Consider the following 24,018-nt stretch of genomic DNA (forward strand, 5'->3'; position numbering starts at 1 on the left):
AAAAGATGATCCAGTGTGTCCCTGGGACTGGGACTGGTAGTCATAGTCCCCTATCCCATTAAACTGCCCATATGATCCATATCTATATCTACCGTGAGGTTGTGATGCACTATAATCCGATGACAATGGAGTGGTATGTGCTTCAAAAGATGGGGCACGCCAATGCCCAGTCGGTCCTTCCTACCTATCACCCATATTCAAACCGCCAAAGACCTAGATAGGTCATCAATGTCCATATAATCAGGTTGCAACTGTGTTTGTCGACCCCTACGCTTCCTACTGTATGGTTGTAGGGGGGTCTTGAGGGTGGGGGTGCGGGGTCACGTGCTCCGTGGTCCGTATCCTGTGTGGCATGATCAAATTGTGTCTCTCCAGTGAATCGGATTGGCTCTATAGGCGCCGTATCCTCGCCTACCACATAACGCTCTCGCATGCCATCAAAAGCTTCACCACCACCACCACCACCACCACCACTATCATCATCATCACCAGCAACATTGCCACCAGTGGGCTGGAATGGTATGGGTGAGGCTTCCCGTGCATGTATCTGACCCTCGTCAGCCATATAATCATCTACATCAGCACCAATCTCGGAAGCTATCATGGGGTTGGGCCTACCTCTATCCCTCACCCAATCCACAATAGGGTCCTCATCGTCTGAGTCAACTTAAAAGATGTCGGCAAGGTCAATAGTGCCCCTCTGTCCCTCATGTCCTATGCGTATGTGTTGCTTCAGCCTCAAGTTGTAGTGCACATACACCATGTCAGATAGACGTTCAGACCCCAATTTGTTGCGCCTCTTGGAGTGGATGAGTTCAAAGGTACTCCAGTTCCTCTCACAGCCAGATGTGGAACATGTTTGGGTAAGGACTTTGATTGCTATTCTTCTTAAATTCTCAGCCGATTCCCTATACAACACCCGCCATTTAGCTGCATTACAAGTTTACAACAAAAAAAGACGTGTCAACTGTTGTTTCAACTTTCAAATTTCAATACATATGTAATTTAAAACTTAAAAGAATTACCAGCATCACTGCGCGCTCTTCCTTGTATCGCAGTATCAGTTCCAAAACTTCCCAATGCATCCCTAAATATCTTGATCTACACCCATGTGGAAAATTAGTAAGTACTTCTTCACTACTTGTTTGAAAGCATTAATAAGTTGAGTTTCCAAATGAATTCTAAGACTCACCTCATTGTTGCAAATTGCTTGTAGTTGACCATCTGGCTCCAACTTCTTCACTACTTGTTTCACAGCATCAATAAGTTGAGTTTCCAACCCAAGCCTATTATTATATTGATACTTAGGGTTCAAGTAGTATGCTGAAATTTGACATATAGAAATGAGATATTGTCAAATGCATAGGTAATTAGTAAATAGTAATACTATGAATTAGTTATATAAAACAAATTTGCTCACCAGCCTTATGCAGTGGATGCATAAGTTGATTCTCCCAGCGAGCATTGATGATATCCAAGAAGTGTTTGCTACTGCGAAGAGCCACATTGTAGACACTATTTTTCATCAAGTCCATTGCAGCATATAGGACTGGCATGGTTGGGCCCTTGAGAGCGGAGTCAGCAATAGCTAGAACTTTAACCACTGGCTCCAAAACTTTCACCACTTTGCTTAATTTTGTCTATAAGTCCTCAGATGACATGGTTGCTGGTGCTTCCCTCCCACTTGTAGTATTGGAACCTTTCCATCCAAACCACTCCTCAAAAGCAAACATACTTCTCAGCCCGGCCTTCTTTGTCTCAATGCTTTTTAGGGCAATGTAGTTGGTGGCAAATCTTGTGATGCCAGGCCTAACCAAGTCACCCCCACATTTTTCCCTCAGTAGATTGAGTGCATAAGAGTGGTTGTATGCAAAGTTGGTGGCTTGTCTTGCACTTTCAACCACAGTCTTCACAAACTTTAACTTTCCCATATCCTTTAGCATTAAATCAATGCAATGGGCTGCACAAGGAGTCCAGAAGAGTCGGTACTTACTGTTGTTCATCATCTTCTCATCAGCCAGCTTGAAGTTGCTTCCATTGTCCGTTACAATCTGGACAACGTTCTCAATTCCCACATCTTTTTCAATTACTTCCTTGAACAATCTGTAAATGTATTTCGCATCCTTTATCTCTTTGGATGCATCTACAGATTTGAGGAAAACTGTCCTCCCATCACAATAAACCATAAAATTAATGATGGACTTTCTTGTAGGCCTAGTCCATCCATCTGCCATGATAGTTACCCCATATGTCTCCCACATACTCCTCGTCTCCCTAATGTACTCATCAATCTCAGACTTTTGTTGAGGTCGATAAACATTCATTACCTCATATGGGGTGGGGCCCTTGAATCCTGGGCCAGCCTCTGCAATGGTATCTATCATGGTATCATAATGGGGGCCTTGGGCAGTGTTTGCTGGGATGGTATGGTATAGCATCCACTTAGCTATTGATTCTTTAACCAACCCCTTCATCCGCTTCCATGCTCCTTTGATTCTTGTGTGACTGCTTTCTTTCTTCCTATGCAGTTTAGGATCTGATGCTGATGGTGGTACTGGTACTAATAGAGGTGTTGGGGCTGCCCTCACACTTTGTGATCTTTTAAAAGGATTGAAAGATCTAGATCCTCCAGATGTGCACTACCCCCTACTCTCTATCTCTGTTGATCATCTTGAAAACTAACTTTACTCCTTGAAACAGTCCGTAAAAAATCCCTAGCCTCCTCTGCTATTTGTATATCATCAGGTACTGCAATGTCCTCATCATCATCGTCAGAGGAGTCATCATCATCATCATGGTATTGTCTTCCTCCTCCCATTGAACTCCTCACTGCCTCCTTAAGTTGTTCCCTTACCCTCTGCTTGTCAGCCTTCCTCTTCTTCTTTGCCCTCAAACTGTCACCAATTTCTCTAGCTACTTGAGTAGGGACCATATGACAACCTACAACATCTTTAGATCCTCCAGTCAGATGTTGTTTAAGTCTACTGGACCCACCTCCCAAAAACTGCATGTGACAATAGTTACATTGGGATTTTCTCTTATCCCCATCAATTGGAGTGCCATGTAACCATGCAATGTCACCCCTATGCTGGCTGGCTGGTCTCTCCTGTACTCTCTGTTCTTTTTGCTCCCTCTGCCCCCCTCTGTTGACTACTTTACCCCACCTTTTGATTGCCCTTCACACGTTGTCTTTCTCGATCCGTTATAATAATACTTGTTTACTGCAATGTAAGTAAAACAAATAATTAAAAACTTAATGTAGAAGCACTTCAATTGACACTTTTAGAATACTAAAACACTTGTATAGCTATTTAATACTTTTCCCCTAACCCTTATATTTTTCGCATAATTAAAAACAATTTTTTATATATAATTTTAATATAAATATTGACCTAACACAACAAAACCGAAAATTATTAAACATAATATATGTCTAATGCATTTCAAAACATGTAGAAATTACTTTCATATTTTTTCATTATTTTTCAAACTTAAAACTCATATTTTTCCTTATTTATTTATTTAATTTTTTATATATTTTTCTTAATTTTTAAAAATTAAAATTATTATTTATGGGCAGAAAAATAAGTTCGGCACCGTGAAGCCGTAGATCGGCCATTGGTGTCTAACATATATTTAATTCATTCCCATCTAAGTTATATTACCCCTAATTTTTTCCTATTTTAGTTTTAGGAAAATCAATTTTTAAAACCAGAAAAAAAAAAAAAATACTTATGAAAAAAAAATTTCGACACTGTGAGGTTGTAGATCGGCCTCTGGTGTCTAACATATATTAATATCATCACCATACAACATGTTTTGAACATACTATTTTCAAAAAAATTTGTTTTAGCGAAAAAAGAATTACTTTGAATAGTAAAAAATCCTTCACAATCTTGCTAGGAGGTGTTCCCGACGTGTTTTTGGCGATGATCCTTCGAAGCAGATGAAGAACAAGTAGGAAGATCCTTAGAATCCAAGTTGGAAGAGTAGAGAAGCATGAAAAAAGCCCCAAAATCAGTTTTACCAAGCTCTCGGTCGATATATCGACCGTTAGTTGGTGAAATATGGGTTTTATACCCATTATTTAATGGGTCACGTGCCTCGGTTTGTAGCATTTCGCCGATATATCGGTATGTGACTGAAATATCTCGAAATGGTCGAAATATCGACCGAAATATTGACTTTTTTCATTTCACCCTTGTATTTCGCCTCGGCTATGTCGAAATTACCGAAATATCACGATATATCGCCGATATGTCGCGAAATTTTGTTCCATGATACAGAGAACCATTAGTTATATCGGCGAAATTTTGTACCATGATACAGAGAACCATTAGTAAATTTCAGAAGGCTATTGACAACTCCAACATTCTCACTTATAAAAAGAGATGTTCCAGCAAAGGGCAGCCTCAATCCATTGTGGCACCAATACCTATCCGGTTGCCGACTCAGGATCTAGATCCTTCTTCTCCTGGTAAGACTTCCTCTTCCGACCTACCTATTGCTCATCGCAAATGTACTAGGACTTGTACTCAACATCCCATTTCTCATTTTGTTTCTTATAGTTCTCTTTCTCCTTCTTTTCGTGCATTTGTATCCTCTCATTCTTCTGTTTCCATTCCTAAAAATTGGCAGGAAGCATCTACAGATGGAAAGTGGAAGGCAACAATGTTGGAAGAAATGTGAGCATTGAACAAAAATAATACGTGGGATCTTGTGGCTCTTCCTCCAGGGGAAAAACCAGTGAGATTTAAATGGGTATTTGTGATCAAACAGAAGGCAGATGGAACAGTGGATAGATACAAAGCCCGTCTGGTTGCAAAGGGCTTTACTCAGACATGGAGTTGACCACCAGGAGACCTTCGCACCAGTAGCAAAGCTCAATACTGTAAGAGTATTGTTACCTTGTGTTGTAAATCTTGGATGGGATCTTCAGCAGTTAGATGTGAAGAATGCCTTCCTCTATGGAGAACTGGAGGAAGAGGTATATATGGACATTGCTCCAGGTTTTTCAGGTCATACTACCAAGCGCAAGGTGTGTAAATTGAAGCGTGGTCTCTATGGGTTGAAGCAGTCACCTAGAGCTTGGTTCGGTAGGTTTCATGAGGCTATGGTTTCTTTGGGATACAAACAACGCAATGCTGATCATTCCTTGTTCATCAAATGTATTGGTAATAAGGTAACTATCCTCATAGTTTACGTTGATGATATTGTTGTGACCAGAAATGATGGTGATGAGATCAACAAATTGAAGCTCTTTCTTGGCCGGGAGTTTGAAATAAAGGATCTGGGAACTCTAAAATATTTTCTAGGGATAGAGGTTGCCCGATCTTCAGAGGGCATCTTTCTTTCTCAAAGAAAATATATCCTAGATCTATTGTTTGAGACTGGGCTACTAGGTTGTCACCTTTCAGATACTCTTATGGAAGCTACTACAAGACTTAAGGAGAAAGAAGGTGAACCTGTTAACAAAGGTCGTTATCAGCGATTGGTGGGCAAACTGATCTACCTCTCTTACACACGACCTGACATAGCTATTGTTGTAAGTTTGGTAAGCCAGTTTATGCATGATCCTTATTCCTCTCATATGGAGGCAGTCTTTCGCATCTTGCGCTATTTAAAGTCTGCTCCAGGAAAAGGAATCCTCTTATCTCCCAATGGTCATCTAAAGGTTGAAGCTTATACTGATGCCGATTGGGCTGGCTCTACTAACAGAAATTCCATTTCTGGATATTGTTCTTTGTGGGTGGAAACCTTGTCACATGGCGTAGAAAGAAGCAGAATGTTGTGGCAAGGTCTAGTGCCAAAGCAGAGTTCCGTGCAATGGCACAAGGAATTTGTGAACTGTTGTGGCTTAGAGGATTGTTGGAGGATATTGGTGTTGCTGTCTGTCTTCCGATGATGCTTTATTGTGATAATAAAGCAGCCATTAGCATTGCTCATAACCCTGTCCAGCATGATCGTACTAAGCATATGGAAGTTGATCGACATTTCATCAAGGAGAAGCTCGAAGCCGGACTCATATGTGTTCCCTTTGTGAAGTCTGCTGATCAGTTAGCCTATGTGTTCACCAAGGGGCTAAGTGGCAAAGTGTTTCTGCCTATCTTAGTCAAGTTGGGCATGTATGACATATATGCTCCAACTTGAGGGGGAGTGTTAGATTGTATGGGCCAGAATACCGTGGGAGTATTCTAGATTTTTTCCTATATTTATTTCATGTACAGCCATGTCGGCTATATTAGGGACAATTCTGTCCATGTATTTTCTATTCTCTTATTATAAATATATGGCTTGGGGTCTACCTTAGACCATCTAAGCATTATTCTCTAATTCTAAATCTCTCAACAACAGAAAATGAAATAAGTAACACATAGCATATTGTTTTACACTTATTGTCTAGATGAAATGTTTTCTGCTTTTAGCATTGACTTTATGTTTCTCTAACACCTTTCATAATGTTGCAGGCAAGCACAAGGTGGGGGAAGCGACAATCAAAAGTCTTGGTAAGGATTCTTGGTTTAGGCTTCAGCTATATCTAGACCAAGCTAATGTTGAGATTAGAAATATTCTTGGCCCTGTTTTTTTTTCTTGGGTGCTACGGCACATGCAGAAAAATAAATTTTATTTATTTATTTTATACTTAACCCCTCCAGCATTATTCTTCTGTTCCAGTGTTATAAAATCTTCTTAACATTCTTGGCCATCAATGAGTCTTATTGATGATGCAGAATCGTCATTTTAGTTTTTTGCCCATTTGCCTTGCAAACCCAAAACCTGGTTATCTGCCCTCCACATGTTATAAATTTGAATCATTTCTCATTTCTGCGCTCATTTGTTTCTATAATCTCACTTGCATCCCTCTATGTTCTATATTTTGACCTTTATAACCTTACATTGTGTAAATATATACATTTGTAAGATTACAAATAACTGGAAATTATGGCCTAGGATATGACCTTGCCATGGGACCTCTTGATTTTGGTGATCTGCCATTAAGGAAGAAATGATATCTGGATTCCAGAAGAACCAGTTTAGAAATGTGTAACTGATAGCACGATATAGCTCATTTTGGGACTGGCCTTTGCATCATGTTAAAGGTTGAAAACCGAGGTGATCAACGAAGGATAGTGCCAAGAGATTGCCTACTTCGAGAAGTGGCTCTGGAATCCTCAAACAAGCCTTGTTCACGGCGGTTAGATTTGACTAGGTCCTTCGTGGTGTATAAAATGGTTGCATGTGGGTGATTTAAAAGGTAGAATATTAATGTGGTGTTTTTATGGTTCAAGTGCTTTATGGATTTAAAAGGTAGAACAGTTAACATGGTTCGAGTCTTTGGAAACAGCCGCTCCGCAGAGCGGGGGTAAGGCTGCGTACATTATGACCTTCCCCAGACCCCACAATGGCAGGAGCCTTGTGCACTGGGTACGCCCTTTTTAACAGTTAACATGGTATATATTCAATGTACAAGGTATGGATATAAAATGTAGGAAGTTAATATGGTGTATACATGGTACAAATGCTTTATGTGTTAGAAAATTGTGTGCTTTCTTCTTTTTCCCTCATTAGGTAGATAAATATGACATCAATAGTCATTATGATAGTTCTGTCCATATTTTAGACAGTGAATATTTTTGTCATTCAAACTATCGTCATATTGAATATTGAGGTGAGTTTCCCTAAATATTCAAAGGGCTTTCGAATGTATCATAGTGCCAATTTAGTATTAGTTGTGCTTTCCAGAAAAGATGAGTTGTGTACTTGTGTTCAAGTTTTGTTAGTATCAGTGGATTTGTCAATGCTCCTACATAAGTGGTAAACTTTAATAATCCTATTTATTTGGCTCTCTTTAGCAAATTAGTTTCCTTATTTCTTTTATTTTATTTTATTTTGTTGTTGTTGTTGTTGTTTTTGTGTGTGTGTGTGTGTTGAAAGAATATGAATGAACTGATTTATAAATCATGCTAACACAGTAAGAATTAGATACCTATGCACTGGTAAATGGTCTATCTCTGCTTTATTCAATTTCGACGCCTCAACTACTTAAATAGTAAATGCATGATGTGAACCTCAAAATTTTGTTTCTTTACTCTTATACACATGTTGTGATTATATGCACACATAAGCATATTGTTGAGCCAGAGAGGGGGAGCATACTTCAGTCCATGCGTTTGATTCAAGTATTCTTTCTTTCGGTGCAGGAAAAAGCTAAACAGAGGATGATGAACCAGAAAGATTCTGGTAAAAGTGGATCATACTGGAGTGACCTTTGGGGAAAACCTAAAGACTACCAAAATACAGGTATGATGGAAAACATAAGGAAATAGTAGTAGTAGTAATAATAATAATAATAATAATAAGGCAAAAGTTTTCGTGCATGGTGCACGACTGTGCCTGCAACCGTTGGATGGGGATGAGGGGCTGTGTGTACACGATCATGCCCATCCAATAGTTGAAAGCACGACCATGCACCATGCACGACCTTGTACGAAAACTCTCCCATAACAACCACAGCAACAATGAAGGAAGTTGGGAAGGGAACCTTCCTTGGCTGAATGCTGCAGAAGCCCTTGACCAGATATCTGTCAACTGATGCAGCTGGTAGGCCCGAGGGGCTGTTTGGGCTGCAAGTCATTTGGATTTGCATATTTGGCCTGGCTTCCAATGTGCCTGCTCATTATCATGGGACTCATGCTGTGCTTATATTATTTTTGTTATTTTGTTTCTATTTTCTACTATATGTGGTACTGCTGATACGTAGATCATGAGGATGATGTGCTCTTGAAGAAACCATCTGTTAAGGTCTCTACGGTGCAGGAAACACCACTTTAAGCTATATGCACAATTTTATAGCTTCAATGACCTTGGTTTTGTGGTCCCAATAGCATTATTTAGTGTGTTAATAGGTTCCCAACCATTGGATGGAAGCATGAAATTTCATGTACATCTTAGTATAGTTCAAGTACTTCTGTTACATTTAATATAATGATTCTGAGGATGTCACGTTCGTAGTCCTTGCGCTTGTAGTTTAGTTTGACTTGTAGGAGTCCTCAAAAAATTTCCAATATTGGATGATTCTAGCTTGATTCCATAATTTTCCTAATGTAGTTCTAGATTGGTAGGAGACCAACTAGAAGCCAATAACCAGGATCTGCTATGAACTGGGTATTTCAGCTAGGTCAAAGTAGGTGAAAATTGTGAAATAAGGGTTAGGGTTTGATGGGACCTAGTTTGATAGGGTTAGGTCAAGTGGATGTAGGGGAGTCCATCAGTGAATGCTACGTTAAGTTTTAATGGAAGGAAGTGTGCTTGAATGAATCGGCAGCAAGGTGTAGGTTAGGGTTTTGGGTTTTTTGAAAGAGGAAAAGATGGATTTTTAGGGTTTATGATGTCAGATGAGTGAACCACTTGGATCAAGTTTTCCGTAGTATGAGAGGAGAATTCGATCAAAGTTTGGTGTGATTTGGCTGGTTAGGTCTGGGCAGAATTTTGGTCTTGGGAAAAGGGTTTAGAGATGGAGGGGATGCTAGGGTTTGGGTGGTTTAGAGGATTAGAAGAAGAAAGGTTGGGGTTGGGGATGATTCAACTCACTGTAGTTGCAGAATTTCCTTGGCAGCAGCTTGTTTGATTGTAGATCTTGAATATAAATCAAAACTAGAACTAGAACTTGAATGAGAGCTTCAAAAGAACCACCCAGTAATGTAGGGCTAAAATTTAAGGCTAAATTAGGGTTAATTTAGCCCCAGGTATACCCACAAATCCAAAATAAAAACAAAGGCAGAATTAGAAGGTTAGGGTTTCAAACCAAACCAGCCATGGGAATGCTACCAAACTTGGATTGATTGAAGCTTGTATAGAGGAGAAGCACTGCTGAAAATTTCACTCAATTCTGATGATGGAGTTGGGAGATATGAAAGCAACACCAAATTAGAAGGTTAAGAGATATGTCACAAACCAGCACCATGTTTGGGCTTCAGTGAGGATCGAGTGTAGGCCTTGATGAGGGAAAGCTCTGCAGCAATTTTGATGTAATTCTGAATATAGTTGCCAAGGCGACCCAAGGCGGTGGAGAGGTGTCTAAGCGCTTAGGCGACAAGGCGCCCGCCAAGGCGTTGCCTAGGCGACTAAGGTGCCTTCAAGTGTTATTTTTTATTTCCCCCCTTTCTAAAATTATTTAGTGTGCTACAATATTTTAGTATGCTACAATTTATACCTTATATAATAAAAAATCAACATTAAGCCTCCTCTAGTCATAAAAAATAAACATTAAGTAACCTTAAGTCATCAAAAATCAACATTAAGCCACATCAAGTCATAAAAAATAACATTAAGTCACATCAAGTCATAAAAAATATGCTCTTATCTATAAGTAATTAAATTGCTCTTGATTTAGTGAGATGTTCTGTTCTCTAAGAAGTTTGACTAGTCAAATGATTTTAGTTTTACATGAGACTTTTTGTATTAGTTAGAGCACAAAACCAGCTTTTCAACAAATCCAAAAGTGCTTAAATCTGATTTATATTAAAGAAGTTATGTTCTAGTCAAACCTTATTTGGTCTGCGCGAATGCTGTCAAAAGCGCTCTGAATAAAAATATTTTTTTAGATATCAAAACAAATGAATATTTTACCGCACTTCTGGTTTTTAGCAATGTTTTACCATATTAAGATTTATATAATTTTTAGATTTTAGAAAAACCCTAGCATTTGAAAGTTGAAAATCTCACCTGCCGCCGAAAATCTAGTTTTTGTTCTTGAATTGGGGGGTTGACTTTTTATCCTTTTGGAATTTGATTTTTTAAATATTTTTATTGGATTCAAATAGAGAGATATTTGCTTATTTATGAATAATATCTTAAGTAAATGTTTTATTAAATGATATTTGGCAAAAATAAGGGTCAATATTGGAATCCTGTACCACTAAAAACCAGTGCAAGGCGCCCTGCAATAAGGCGGGTGTCTCCTCGGCCCCAAGAAAACTGCTTGGACGCCTAGGCGACGCCTTGACAAATAATTTCTGATGGACAGTAATGGAGTTATGAGAGGGGAATGAACATAGAAGGTTATGGCTATAAGACAATCCAGCCAGCAGAATAGGCCAGAACTAGGATTGTGTGGGGTGGTTGGTGGTGTGGTTCTATGCTAAAAAACCCAGCAGGTTTTGGTGGTGGATGTGGAGTTATGGAACTCAGGAATTGCAGCAGCAAAACTGGATCGCAGGAGCAGTATCAGCCTTCTATTGATGATCAAGGATGGATCCTGGCCTTCACAGAGGTAGCAACAACAGCAGGTTTCACACTCACAGAAATGGTAGTAGCAAAGGATCGATGGAAAGAAGAAATAGACAGGAAGAGGGAAAGGGATAGGAGGATTCAGCTCTCACAGCCAGGCTCCTATTAGCCCTAGGATTTTGGCTCTCTCAGCCAGGCCTCCCAGCCCTTCATGTCACAGTCATTGGACAAGAGAATCTTTTGCTTCGAAAGCAATTTTTTCATTCAACTATTCAAATTGTGGGGTGCCTCTATGGCCAGGTTACAATGTATAAAGGCTCAAGGATTGAGCTCCAAACTAGAAACTAAAAATTAGAAAGTGCTGAGACTTGGGTTACAAGTAATGAAACTAAAATAGAAAGTTGCAAGGTTCAAAATAGAAACTATAAAATAGAAACCAAGTCTAATTAAGAATAGAAACTTAAGCATATTTTCTAAATCTGAAATTAGAAACTAAACTAAACTTCTAAATCCCCACGCATAAAGCACCATACGATCTGATCTTGGGCCCCACAGAATCTTTTAATAATATTCTCACCAAAGAAAAATAAAGGGGCTGTGACACTGTTCACGTAAATAGTGTTTTGGCCTCTTTTCTTTATGTTTTGTCCTACATCACCCGGGCTTCACACTGCAAGGTGTCAATCGGATCAAACACCGATTCCATCAAATGATCCACCCGGGCTTCATACCACAAGGTGTCGATTGTATCAAACACCAGTCTCACTAGCCTTGATCAAACGCAAAACAAAAATCTTCAATGGAGAAGAAGAGCAGCAAAAAGCTTTTCATTAATCAAAATTCGTGTTCAATGCTTGCCCCCCTTGCAACCTTATATAAAAGACTCAAAAATAGACTCCTGCACTAAAAAAAAGGCCTAACTCAATCCTTAACCTATTAGGTAACCTAAACTGACTAGGAAAATGAAATAACAAAGGAAATAGACTCAAAACATGGCTGGACTTAGAGTTCTAATCCAGCCCAACTTAAATAGTCACATGACCACTTAAGTTGTCACATGATCACTTAACTGATCACATGACCACTAATTACATAAAAATAAACAAAGGAATCTCGTATGCAACCTAATTACCCATAATTTAGGCCCATAAAAGTGGCCTATTACATAAAAACCCATAGGATCAAAGGCCCAACATGTATATAACCCAACCCTAGACTTATTCCTAATCAAAGAAGCCTAGTTTGGTGATGATTTTGCATCAACTCTCCCCCAGTTTGAAAAAATCCGTCCTCGAATTTTATAGTGATGGAGGGGAAACATGTGAGTAATAGCTTTGACCATTCCCAAACAAAGCTCTAGTAATGTAGGAACGCTAGGAATATAATCTTCAACCCTGGGAGTTCTCTCTTCAAAGTACTGAGGTGGAATCACAAACTCAATAGGTTCTCCGATGGTAAGACTCGCATCAGGGGTGGTGACTACTTCATGCGGAATGTACTTGAAGTCCTCCTTAATTAGGACCTCATCTGGCAGTACTACTGTAACTTTGTCTTTATGAACCTCTATAATGTAATCCTCAACTATGGTATCCTTTTTATCAAAGACTTGAGGTACAAGCTCTAGCTCTTTAAGAACATCATCATGAATCTCGAAGACTTGTTGTAGAGTGCTCTCAACAACCACTTCATCTTCCATTGTTTCAGCTTTGTCTACTTTGATCTCTTCAACATAGACCTCTTCAGTAGAATCTTCTACATGTTTAACTTCCGTCTTTGAAGCTTCAAGCATTGTCTCTTCTTTTTCATTACAATTCACTGTTATCACTTCAGCTTTATTTTCAACTGGTGCTCTCTCAATTTCCTTTGGTAATGTAAATTTGCATTCAACCTTTGATTTAACATTGTTGATGTCAGATTTCCAACAATCTTCAACTTACAAACTAAATTTCATTGATGGAGGCTTCAAGTTGTCTTCAGCTTTGAAGGCCTTTTGGTGGTAATGTTGTCGAAGGGGAATTTAATTGACCTAGCCGTCGAGTTTTGAATGCCCGTGGTAAATATTTATCACTCAATTCTTGCATCATCTTTGCCCATGTAACAAGTGCTCTACAATGGTAGTCAAGATCATTCACATGGGTTCTTCACCACTTATGTGGTGATTCCACTAGCTTAGTATGCGCTAGTCTCATCTCTCTATACCCAAGCATATCATACCAATCAAAATAATCATCTAATGTAGCTAACCAATCATAAAATATCCGTGGATCGTGTTTGCCATTGTATTCCTTCAAATCGAGCTTGACCTTTTGTGTCACCATAGTGTCGATGAGGAGTATCATTATCAGCATGAAAATAAGATCTCACATGATCTTCAAAACTAAGTCGAGCCTCTGGAGTTCTTTGACGATCCCTGTCTTCTTTTTATTCTCTGTTCCTTTCCTTGTTGTCCTTGTACCTTCAATTAGGTCGATGAACTTGAGACTGTATTTGATATCTATCCTCTTTGTTGTCCCTTACTGGAGTAACCTGACGTTGCTCAATTTGCTGCAACCTTTCATTCATAGCTCTCTGATCAGCTCTTATTTCTTTAGATATAGCCCTATGTTCAACAGAGAACTTTTGAAACAACTCAATCACTGCAGCCATAGGATCGGGGGCTGGTGGCAGCACTGTTTGTTCATCTTCAGCCATGGCTATGATACCACTTAATGTAGTTCTATGATACCAACTAGAAGCCAAAAACTAGGATTTGCTATGAACTGGGTAATTCGGCTAGGTCAAAATAGGTCAAAATTGTGAAATTTGGGTTAGGGTTTGATGGTAGAGTTAGGCTAAGTTGATGTAGGGGAGTCTTCTAATGAAGGTTACGTTAAATTGTGTGGTATACTGTGGGAGTATATGGGTATTTTTCTATTTAGTCATAGTAAGGGTACTTGTGTAATTGGCCTCTTTGAGGCTTCTATTATAAATAGAAGCTTGGATTGTCTAATAGATCAACCAAGCATTCATCTCTAAAATACTTTCTCTCATCTTCTCACATGGTATCAGAGCTTAGAATCTGATCTAGTTTTTCAGCTTTCCTTCCTCCACTCTACCTCAAACCCTTCATCACACTTCTCCTTCCCTTTGTCCTTCTAAACCATGATAGGGCAGCACTAATGAGGTGATTCTTATGAATCTAGTTGCTGCCTTATACTCACCTCAATGAGATAAACAATCTGTCCCTGCAAGAATCGATTGGAGTTCTTCCCACTTTTCTGCAATTTCTGAATCTTCTTTTTTTGGAGTTTGAGTCTACATCAACATTGAAGATCAATACTCCTCTCCCTTTGAATATCAAGTACTGCACCTGTGGAAGAATCCATCACTGCTTGCAAGAGTGAAGATCATCTATCGATTTCAGCTTTTAGGTTTTTTGGTCAAAACCCTAACCTCATCGAGTTCAGCCTTTCCCTTCTCAGATCAAGCCAATACTTTGAGGATAACTTCAGCAGCATAAAAGGGGAACTCGATCCTAGTTTCAGCTCCTTCTGCCTAATTTTTGGATCGAACTTTCTTCCTAATATTTGGGGTTTCTCCAAAAATCCTACAGAATCGATCTCAACTGTTACTTTTTCAGTCATCTGGTTTCAGTCTCTTACATTGTCTTCTGTACTACATATTCCTAATTTTACTACTAACCTTCTCTCCATTAGTAGTTTGACTTGAGATTTGAATTGTAAAATAACCTTTTTCTCTGATCATTGTATTTTCCAGGATCTGGAGCATGGGAGGACGATTGGATGGGGTAGGGTGCATGGTGGTCTCTACTTGCTTGAGGGCGCTTCTACATCAACAGCCTTGCCTTCTCAGCTTCATTCGGTTCTGTTAATGTACCTGCGAAAATCAGAGAAGGGGAAGAAGAGAACAAGAAGAAGGAAGAGAAGAGTTGCAGCCTCACAACAGTCTATCGTATTTTATCAATGATAGAAGAGAAAGGGGATACAGTATATAGGGATTAGGGAAAGAGGTAAAAAGACATAAGAGCCCCTCAATTGTGGAGCCTAAAGGGAGTCTCGGGATTAGGCTCTAACACTAATCCTGAGACCCTGTTTTTGGCCCACGACTTATACTCTAACACTCCCCCTCAAGCTGGAGCATATATATCAATCATGCCCAGCTTGTTACAAATATACTCAATCCTCCCGTTGCCTAATGACTTAGTAAATACATCTGAAAGCTGCTCTCCAGTTCGAACATGCCTTGGAAGAATCAACCCACTCTTCATCTTTTCTCGAATAAAATGGCAATCAATTTCAATGTGCTTCGTCTTCTCATTAAACACAGGATTAGAAGAAATATGAATTGATGCTTGGTTATCACACCATAAATGCATGGGAACTGGAGTCTTGAATCCCAATTAAGACAATAGTTGCTGTATCTACATTAACTCACATGTCAAGTGTGCCATAGCTCTATACTCTGACTCAGCGCTGGAACGAGCCACCATACTCTACTTTTTGCTCTTCCATGACACCAAATTTCCTCCAACAAAAGTGTAGTACCCAGTTGTCGATCTCCTGTCACTTGGAGACCCTGCCCAATCTGCATCTAAAAACCCTTCAATTTTGCTATGGCCATGACCTCGATGCACAATTCCTCTACCTGGAGCCTTTTTAAGATATCGTAGAATACGAACAATTGCATCCCAATGAGAGGTCCGCGGAGAGGAAAGGAACTGACTCACCACACTAACTAGAAAGGCAATGTCGGGTCGGGTGACTGTCAAGTAGTTCAACTTACCCACCAATCTCCTATATCTCTCTGGGTCATTGAGAATATCTCCTTCATCAGCAACAAGTTTCAGATTCTGATCCATTGGTGAGTCAACGGGCTTAGAACCAAGCAATCCTGTCTCAGTGAGTAGATCCAACACATATTTTCACTGTGACAAAAACACTCCCTTCTGAGACTGAGCCACTTCAATTCCCAAAAAATATTTCAACCTCCCCAAGTCTTTAGTCTGAAACTTCTGTTGACGATATGACTTTAACTCAGCTATACCAACAGAATCATCACCCGTGATGATAATATCATCAACATACACAATCACAAAAATCCTCCTTGCACCTGACTGCATGTGAAAGAACGAGTGGTCACTACCACATCTTGACAGACCAAAAGCAAGAACAACTTCAGTAAATCTGCCAAACCACGCACGGGAGGACTGTTTTAGTCCATACAGTGACTTTTTCAGTCTACAAACCAGTCTAGACTCCCCCTGAGCAACAAACCCTGGTGGTTGCTCCATATAGACCTCCTCTTGCAGAGTACCATGTATGAACGCATTCTTGACATCAAGCTGAAATAATGGCCAGTGAAACGTTGCTGCAAGGGAGATCAGAATTCGAACAAAGGTAAGCTTGGCAATAGGTGAGAAGGTGTCCAAATAATCTACACCATACACCTGTGCGTATCCTTTAGCAACAAGTCTTGCCTTCAAACGAGTAAGAGAACCATTCGGATTTACCTTCACTGCATACAGTTAATATTATGGTTGATTGATTCTAGTAATGAATGAAGAGTTTACAACATGAAGGAGAAGAGGAAGAAGGAAGAAGAGAGGAAGAAGAAGACAATTGGAGAGAATCGTGGAAAGTTAGGAGATTCTTCTCCTAACATCCATTTACTTCATTAAGCCATAATTAGGAAATTATAAGGACCTCCCTAGGGTGGTAAAAGAGAAACATAATAAAAGTTACAAAATACAACTCTAAGATCTATAACATAGACATGTACTAAAGTACCCCTAGTACATACACTCTAACACTCCCCCTCAAGCTGGAGAATAAATGTCATACATTCCAAGCTTGGACAATAAGGTACTGAAGAGACCAGGAATGAGACCCTTGGTGAAGATATCTGCTACTTGATCACCGGTCTTCACAAAGGGAGTATAAATGCACCCAGATCCAGCTTCTCTTTGATGAAGTGTCGATCAACCTCAATATGTTTGGTTCGATCATGCTGAACCGGATTATGGGCAATGCTTGTTGTCACAATAAAGTCTCATTGACCCTTCAGTTTCAAAGCTCAAGTCTGGAAGAAGTCTTTTTAGCCATATAAGCTCACACACTCCATGAGCCATGGCCCTACACTCAGCTTCTGCACTGGATCTAGCTACAACTGGTTGTTTCTTGCTCCTCCAGGTAACTAGATTACTACCCACAAAGGTACAGTACCCAGAAGTAGATCTCCTATCAGAGACTGAGCCAGCCTAATCAGCATCTGTGTAGCCTTAAATCTGCAAATGGTCATGTCTGGCAAATAGAAGGCCTTTTCCCGGACAGGATTTCAAGTATCTAATGATGCGATACACCGCATCCAAATGTCCACTCCTGGGGGCATGCATGAACTGACTCACCACTCCAACTGCATAAGAGATGTCTGGTCGAGTCAGGGAGAGATAGATGAGTTTCCCAACTAATCTTTGGTACTTGCTTGCATCTATAAGAGAAGAACCACATTTATCACCAAGCTTATGATTCGGGTCAATGGGAGAAGTTGCCGGTTTGCACCCTATTATGCCTGTCTCTTGCAAAAGATCCAAGACAAATTTCCTCTGGCAGATGTTGATTCCTTTCCTTGATCTAGATACTTCAATACCCAAGAAGTTTTTCAAGAGTCCAAGGTGTTTGATCTCAAATTGTCTAGCCAAATAAGACTTCAAGCTGTTTATCTCCGCAACATCATTCCCAGTTACCACAATGTCATCAACATAGACAATGAGAGCTGTAACTGTACCATTACCTCTCTTGATAAACAAGGTGTGGTCAGCTTGGCTCTGATAATACCCATTCTTCAAGATGGCTTGTCTAAATCTCTCAAACCAGGGCTTAGGAGACTGCTTGAGGCCATAGAGAGCCTTCTTCAAGAGACACACTTTCCTTTCAGCTAAGGGACATTTAAAACCAGGTGGAGGTTGCATGTACACTTCCTCTGATAAATCTCCATGAAGAAATGCATTCTTCACATCTAATTGGTACATTGGCCAATCTTTATTGGCTGCCACTGAAAGAAGAACCCTGATTGAGTTATGCTTGGCTACGGGGGCAAAAGTCTCCTGGTAGTCAATGCCATACACCTGACTATACCCTTTACAACTGGGCCTAGCTTTATACCTCTCCACCTGTACCATCGGATCTATACTTGACTGTATAAACCCATCTGCATCCAACTGGAGTTCTCCCCCTGGGAAGATCAACTAGTGTCCAAGTATTGTTCTTCTCTAGAGCCACCATTTCCTCAGTCATTGCTTGCATCCATTTTGGATCAGATAAGGCCTCTGTGACATTTTTGGGAATAGAAGAAGACTCAAGGGCAGTGGAAAAAACAGTACCTGTAGGAGAAATGGAGTCATAGGAAACAAACTGGGCTATGGGGTTAGTACAGGCTCTCTTCCCCTTTCTCATAGCAATGGGAAGATCTAATTCAGAAGGAGAGGAATTACCTGACTGAGGAGGATGAGACTGAGGATGTGGATCCAAAGAGGGGTTTCGGCAGGGTTGCTTATACCATGGTTGCTTCCCTTTTTCCTTCAACAAGCATTCACCTCTTGTGAATACACCATCTTCTTTGAATCTTATTCCCTTGTATTCTTTTTTTCTGCTAGCATCACCACCACTACCACTACTAGCATCAATATCAACAACAACATCCACTTCTTTGTACTTTCCAATATCAAATAGGAATGGGGAAGTGGAGGTAGGCAAGGGAGATAGAAAGGGAATGACATCAGCATTCTATTCACTGCTAGTACTCTCCCCCTGAACAGAATGTTGAGGGGATGAAAAATAAGGGATAGACTCAAAGAAGGTGACATCTTTGGAGAGAAGTCGCCTTCGGGAAGGAGGATGGTAGCACTTATACCCTTTGGTGGAATCAGAGTAGCCCAAGAAGATGCACTTGAGAGCTTTGGGATCGAGCTTGGTACGGGCTGATTTGTTGACATGAACATAACAAACACTACCAAAGACTCTCGGAGGCAAGGAAAAAACTGAGGATTGAGGAGAAAGAAGAGCCAGTGGAGATTTGGAGTCAAGAAGTGGAGTTGGCATCCGGTTAATAAGAAATGCAGCGGTAAGAAGTGCATCCGACCAAAAGGTCTTAGGCACATGCATACCAAAGAGAAGACCCCTGGTGATCTCCAGCAAATGGCGATTTTTGCGCTCGCCACCCCATTTTGTTGTGGGGTGTCAACACAAGCCGATTGATGGAGGATGCCATTATCGAAAGAACCGTTGGAGCCCCCCATACATGTACTCACCCCCCTTATCAGACCGAACAATTTGAATGTGGGTACCAAACTGAGTACTAATAAGGTGATAAAAATCCTTAAAAGCATCACAAACATCACTCTTTTGTTTCAACAAAACAGTCCAAGTAGACCGAGAATAGTCATCCACAAATGAAACAAAGTAACGAAATCCAGATAAAGAAGTAGTAGGGGAAGGCCCCCAAACATCAGTATGAACAAGGGAACAAGGTGCAGTAGATCTATTACCACGATAAGGATAAGATGTGCCACAGTGTTTAGCAAAAATACAAGATTCACACTGAAAAACATAAGATGAAGGAAAAGAAGTAAACAAATGGGGTAACTGTCTCCTTATAACAACAAAAGAGGGATGACCCAAACGCTGATGCCAAAGCATTACAGACTCCAAAGTATTACGGTCACTCCGACCACAAACATAAGCTGTAGCAGTAGAGATTGGGCAGGTAACCGTGGTTCAAGAAGATAGAGTCCTCCTTTCTCAGTCCCACTGCCAATAACCCTCTTTGTCTCCAAATCCTGAAAGACATAATAGGAAGGAAAGAAAGTAACACAACAATGTAAGGATTTGGTTAGGTGACTCACTGATAATAGGTTAGTAGCAAAATCAGGAACATGAAGGACAGACTCAAGGGAAATAGGAGTAACTCGCACATTACCCTTACTAGAGACAGATGAAAGGGAACCATCAACAACCCTTACCTTGTCCCGGCCAGAGCAAATGGAGTAGGAATCATAGTACTGGGACATACCAGTCATGTGGTCAGAGGCTCCAGAGTCAATAATCCAGGTGGGTGCAGTAGAAGGAGTAGACGAGACCTGCAGAGCTGAAGCAGAAGTAGCTGACCCTCCTGAAGTAGAACCAGTAGCTGACCCTCTAAGGTGAGACATGAGCTGGCGGAGGGCGGCAATGTCATCCTGTGACAGAGAATCAGGAGCAGACTTGAGTCCAGATGTCTCAGACTTGGATGTCACAGAGTGAGCCCGAGCCCCCCCACGCTTGCCTCCATGGGCACTAGAGGAACCACTACGCATACTAGGGGGCTGCCCATGAAGATCCCAACACCTGTCCTTGGTGTTTCCAAGCTTGCCACAGTGATCACATTTGAACCTCTCACGGTGATCTCCACGAGTTGGCCCTTGGCCTCTTCCCCCACTTTTCCAGTCTCTGTGGGAACTAGAAACAAGAGCAGATCTCTTTGTTGATGGTGTAACATCCATAGTTGTTCTCCTGGTTTCTTCACTCTGCAAGTAGCTGCACACGTCATCCAGAGATGGAAAGGGAGATCTCCCTAGGATTTGCAATTGAAGAGGCTCATATTCTGGGTTAAGACCACCCAGCAAAATAAGGACTCTTTCCTTTTCACGGTTCTTGTAGACCATTGCCTCATCCTCAGAATTGGACAGGTGGATATTGTTATAGTGATCATACTCCTCCCACAAACTGATAACAGTGTTATAGTAGTCAGATATGCTCCTATCGCCCTGTTTCATATGAATGAGTTTTTGAAGGATTTGATACACTTTAGTTGCATCACCAACTTTATCATAAATCTTGGAGGCACTGTCCCAGATATCCTTCGCAGTCTCCTTGCTCATAAACCTCCAACCTATCTCAGGTTTCATGGAGAATATCAGCGAAGTCATAACAGTGGAGTTCTCAGTCTCCCACTGGACATAGCCTGTATCAGTGGTAGCAGGAGCCTTGATAGATCCAGTAATGTATCCCAATTTCCCCCTGTTGTGGAGGGACAACTTCACATAACGGGACCAATCCAAGTAGTTGGTATGGTCCAATTTCACAACAGATATTTGGGTGTTGGGATTGTCAAAGGAGGCCATAATTGGAGCACCACTGGCCGGAATTGGTCCACTGACCTCAGAATCAGCCCCAGACACCGTAGACATACTGCCAAACAACTCAGGGGAATGCAAAATAGAGCCTTGTATAAATGGGGAGACACCTCAACCCAACCACAGTAAGGAGAACAGCAAGCAACAGGCAAGCCAAGAACATACACTTGATGAAAAAAAAAAAAAAACACAAACTAAATGTTTCCACAAACCAAACAACAGCAGCACATATCATCCAAGGCCATAACACTACTCAAATCTGCCACTCACAACAATTAAGAACCACACAAGACAGCACATCCTCAACAAGGTCTTCAACAGAAAAAAAAGAGAAATACCTTGCTGGCAGGATCGTGAACGACAGAGTAGAGCTCTCAAACCTGCTTCATGTAGCAATCAACACCTTATGAGCCTGAAAGAGGACCTCAAGGCGACTCAAAAAGTCCCAGCCCCAAAGCAAATCAAGCTGCCAACAGGCAGAATCGAACAGAGAAAAGAAACCCACTGGCGGAAAAAACTGGGCTGCAATATTTGGAGCAGCACTCCTCGAGCTGCTTCTCTCTTCAACCGACTGTTGGAGGGGTTGAAAGGACACCCCTGGGCGATCAAAATGCACCACACCTCATCCCAAAAGGTTGAGAGATGAGGGAGAAACGAAAAAAAGTTGCAGAGGCTGGCTGTAAAATGGTGCAGCTGCTGGAGCTTCGACTCTGCTTCATCAACATCTGCAGTCCCTCCATTCTATATTGAATCACAGAATGGAACTCCAAAGGGATGTATTGCTTCACATGGTACAACCCCTAATGGAACCCTAAAGAGAAGAAGGGTTCCAAAGAGAGGTAGAAGAAACAAGGCAGACCCTAGCCGACTCTGAAACCAGAGGACCTTGATGCTCTGATACCAAGTTAATATTTATGGTTGATTGATTCTAGTAATGAATGAAGAGTTTACAGCATGAAGGAGAAGAGGAAGAAGGAAGAAGAGAGGAAGAAGAAGACAGTTGGAGAGAATCGTGGAAAGTTAGGAGATTCTTCTCCTAACATCCATTTACTTCATTAAGCCATAATTAGGAAATTACAAGGACCTCCCTAGGGAGGTAAAAGAGAAACATAATAAAAGTTACAAAATACAACTCTAAGACATATGACATAGACATGTACTAAAGTATCCCTAGTACATACACTCTAACACATACACCCATTGACAACCAATTGCAGTTTTTCCTTGGGGGCAGCGGTACCATATCCCAAGTATCATTCACTTTTAATGCCTTTAATTCTTCTTCCATAGCTGTCCTCCAGCCAGGACTAGACAATGCCTCTGTCACAGACTTGGGAAGTAGATAGGTCTCAACAGTAGAGAGAAACGAACGAAATGAAGAAGACAAAGCGGAATAAGAAACAAAGTTAGAAATCGAATGCTGAATAGAACTACGGATGCCTTTTCGTTTAGCAATTGGAATGTCAAGATCAGAAGTAACTGGCTTAACTGGAGTGGTAGCAATAGTAGGATCTGCAGCAGAGTAAGAGTTGGAGGGGCAGCATGGCGACGAATATACACTTGAATGTGCGGCAAGTCCTGTGCAGGGGCTGGTGGTGGAACAATAGACATAGGGAAACCATCGTCCAACTCAGAAGCATTTACTGGATCAGCATGATACGACGTAGATTCAAAAAAGGATACATCTGCAGTAACAAAATATTTGCGCAAAGATGGTGAATAACAACGATACCCCTTTTGAGTACGAGAATATCCAAGAAACATACATTTAATAGTTCTTGGATCCAACTTAGACAGACCAGGCTTATGTTTACGAATAAAACAGACACAACCAAAGATACGAGGGGGCAAAGCAAACAACGGCTCAGTTGGAAACAATAAAGAATGAGAAATTTTGCCCTGCAAAATGGATGAAGGCATGCGATTAATAAGATAGCATGCACTAAGCATAACATCAGCACAGAAAGTTTTGGGAACCTTCATCTCAAACAACATGGAACAAGTAACCTCCATAAGATGACGATTTTTCCTTTCTGCCACACCATTTTGTTGTGGTGTGTCAGAACAGGAAGATTGATGTACCATACCATGCTGAACCATAAACGCAGAAAAAGGAGCCGAAAAATACTCTTTTGTATTTTCGCTACGAAGAATTTTTACATTTACACCAAATTGGGTACGAATTTCAGAAACAAAGGCACAAAATATGGAAAATAATTCAGATCGATTTTTCATTAAATATAACCAAGTCATCCTTGAAGTATCATCAACAAAAGTGACAAAATACTTAAAACCCAAATTTGATTCAACAGGACATGGACCCCAAACATCAGAATGGACCAAAGAAAAAGGAGATATAGATCTCTTATTGACTCTAGAGGGATAACTCACACGGTGAAGTTTCCCAAACTGACAAGACTCACACTCAAGACTAGAAAGAGAATGAAACTAGAATATAATTTCTTAAGACCTTCCAAAGAAGGGTGACCAAGCCGACAATGGATCTGATGGTGAGAAGCAACACTGGAGCAAGCAACAGACTGAGAGCCTTCAAGTAAATATAGCCCCCCTGCCTCACGTCCTCTACCAATCGTCTTCTTCGTAGCAAGATTCTGAAAAAC

General features: G+C 40.6%; 1 protein-coding gene across 2 annotated transcripts in view; it reads left to right on the forward strand.

Moving 5' to 3' along the window:
* Positions 1 to 24,018, forward strand: part of LOC122640547 (chaperone protein dnaJ C76, chloroplastic) — a 64,991-nt gene that overhangs the window by 30,402 nt on the left and 10,571 nt on the right. Inside the window, exons 7-8 of one of the 2 annotated variants that reach the window (XM_043833769.1) lie at positions 6,468 to 6,506; positions 8,202 to 8,301. In XM_043833769.1, the coding sequence (XP_043689704.1) occupies positions 6,468 to 6,506; positions 8,202 to 8,301 (139 nt within the window). The remainder of the gene's footprint in view (positions 1 to 6,467; positions 6,507 to 8,201; positions 8,302 to 24,018) is intronic. The other variant, XM_043833770.1, reaches the window with a different exon arrangement.

This window comes from Telopea speciosissima, chromosome 9, assembly GCF_018873765.1.
Source record: "Telopea speciosissima isolate NSW1024214 ecotype Mountain lineage chromosome 9, Tspe_v1, whole genome shotgun sequence".
Classification (NCBI taxonomy): Eukaryota; Viridiplantae; Streptophyta; class Magnoliopsida; order Proteales; family Proteaceae; genus Telopea; species Telopea speciosissima.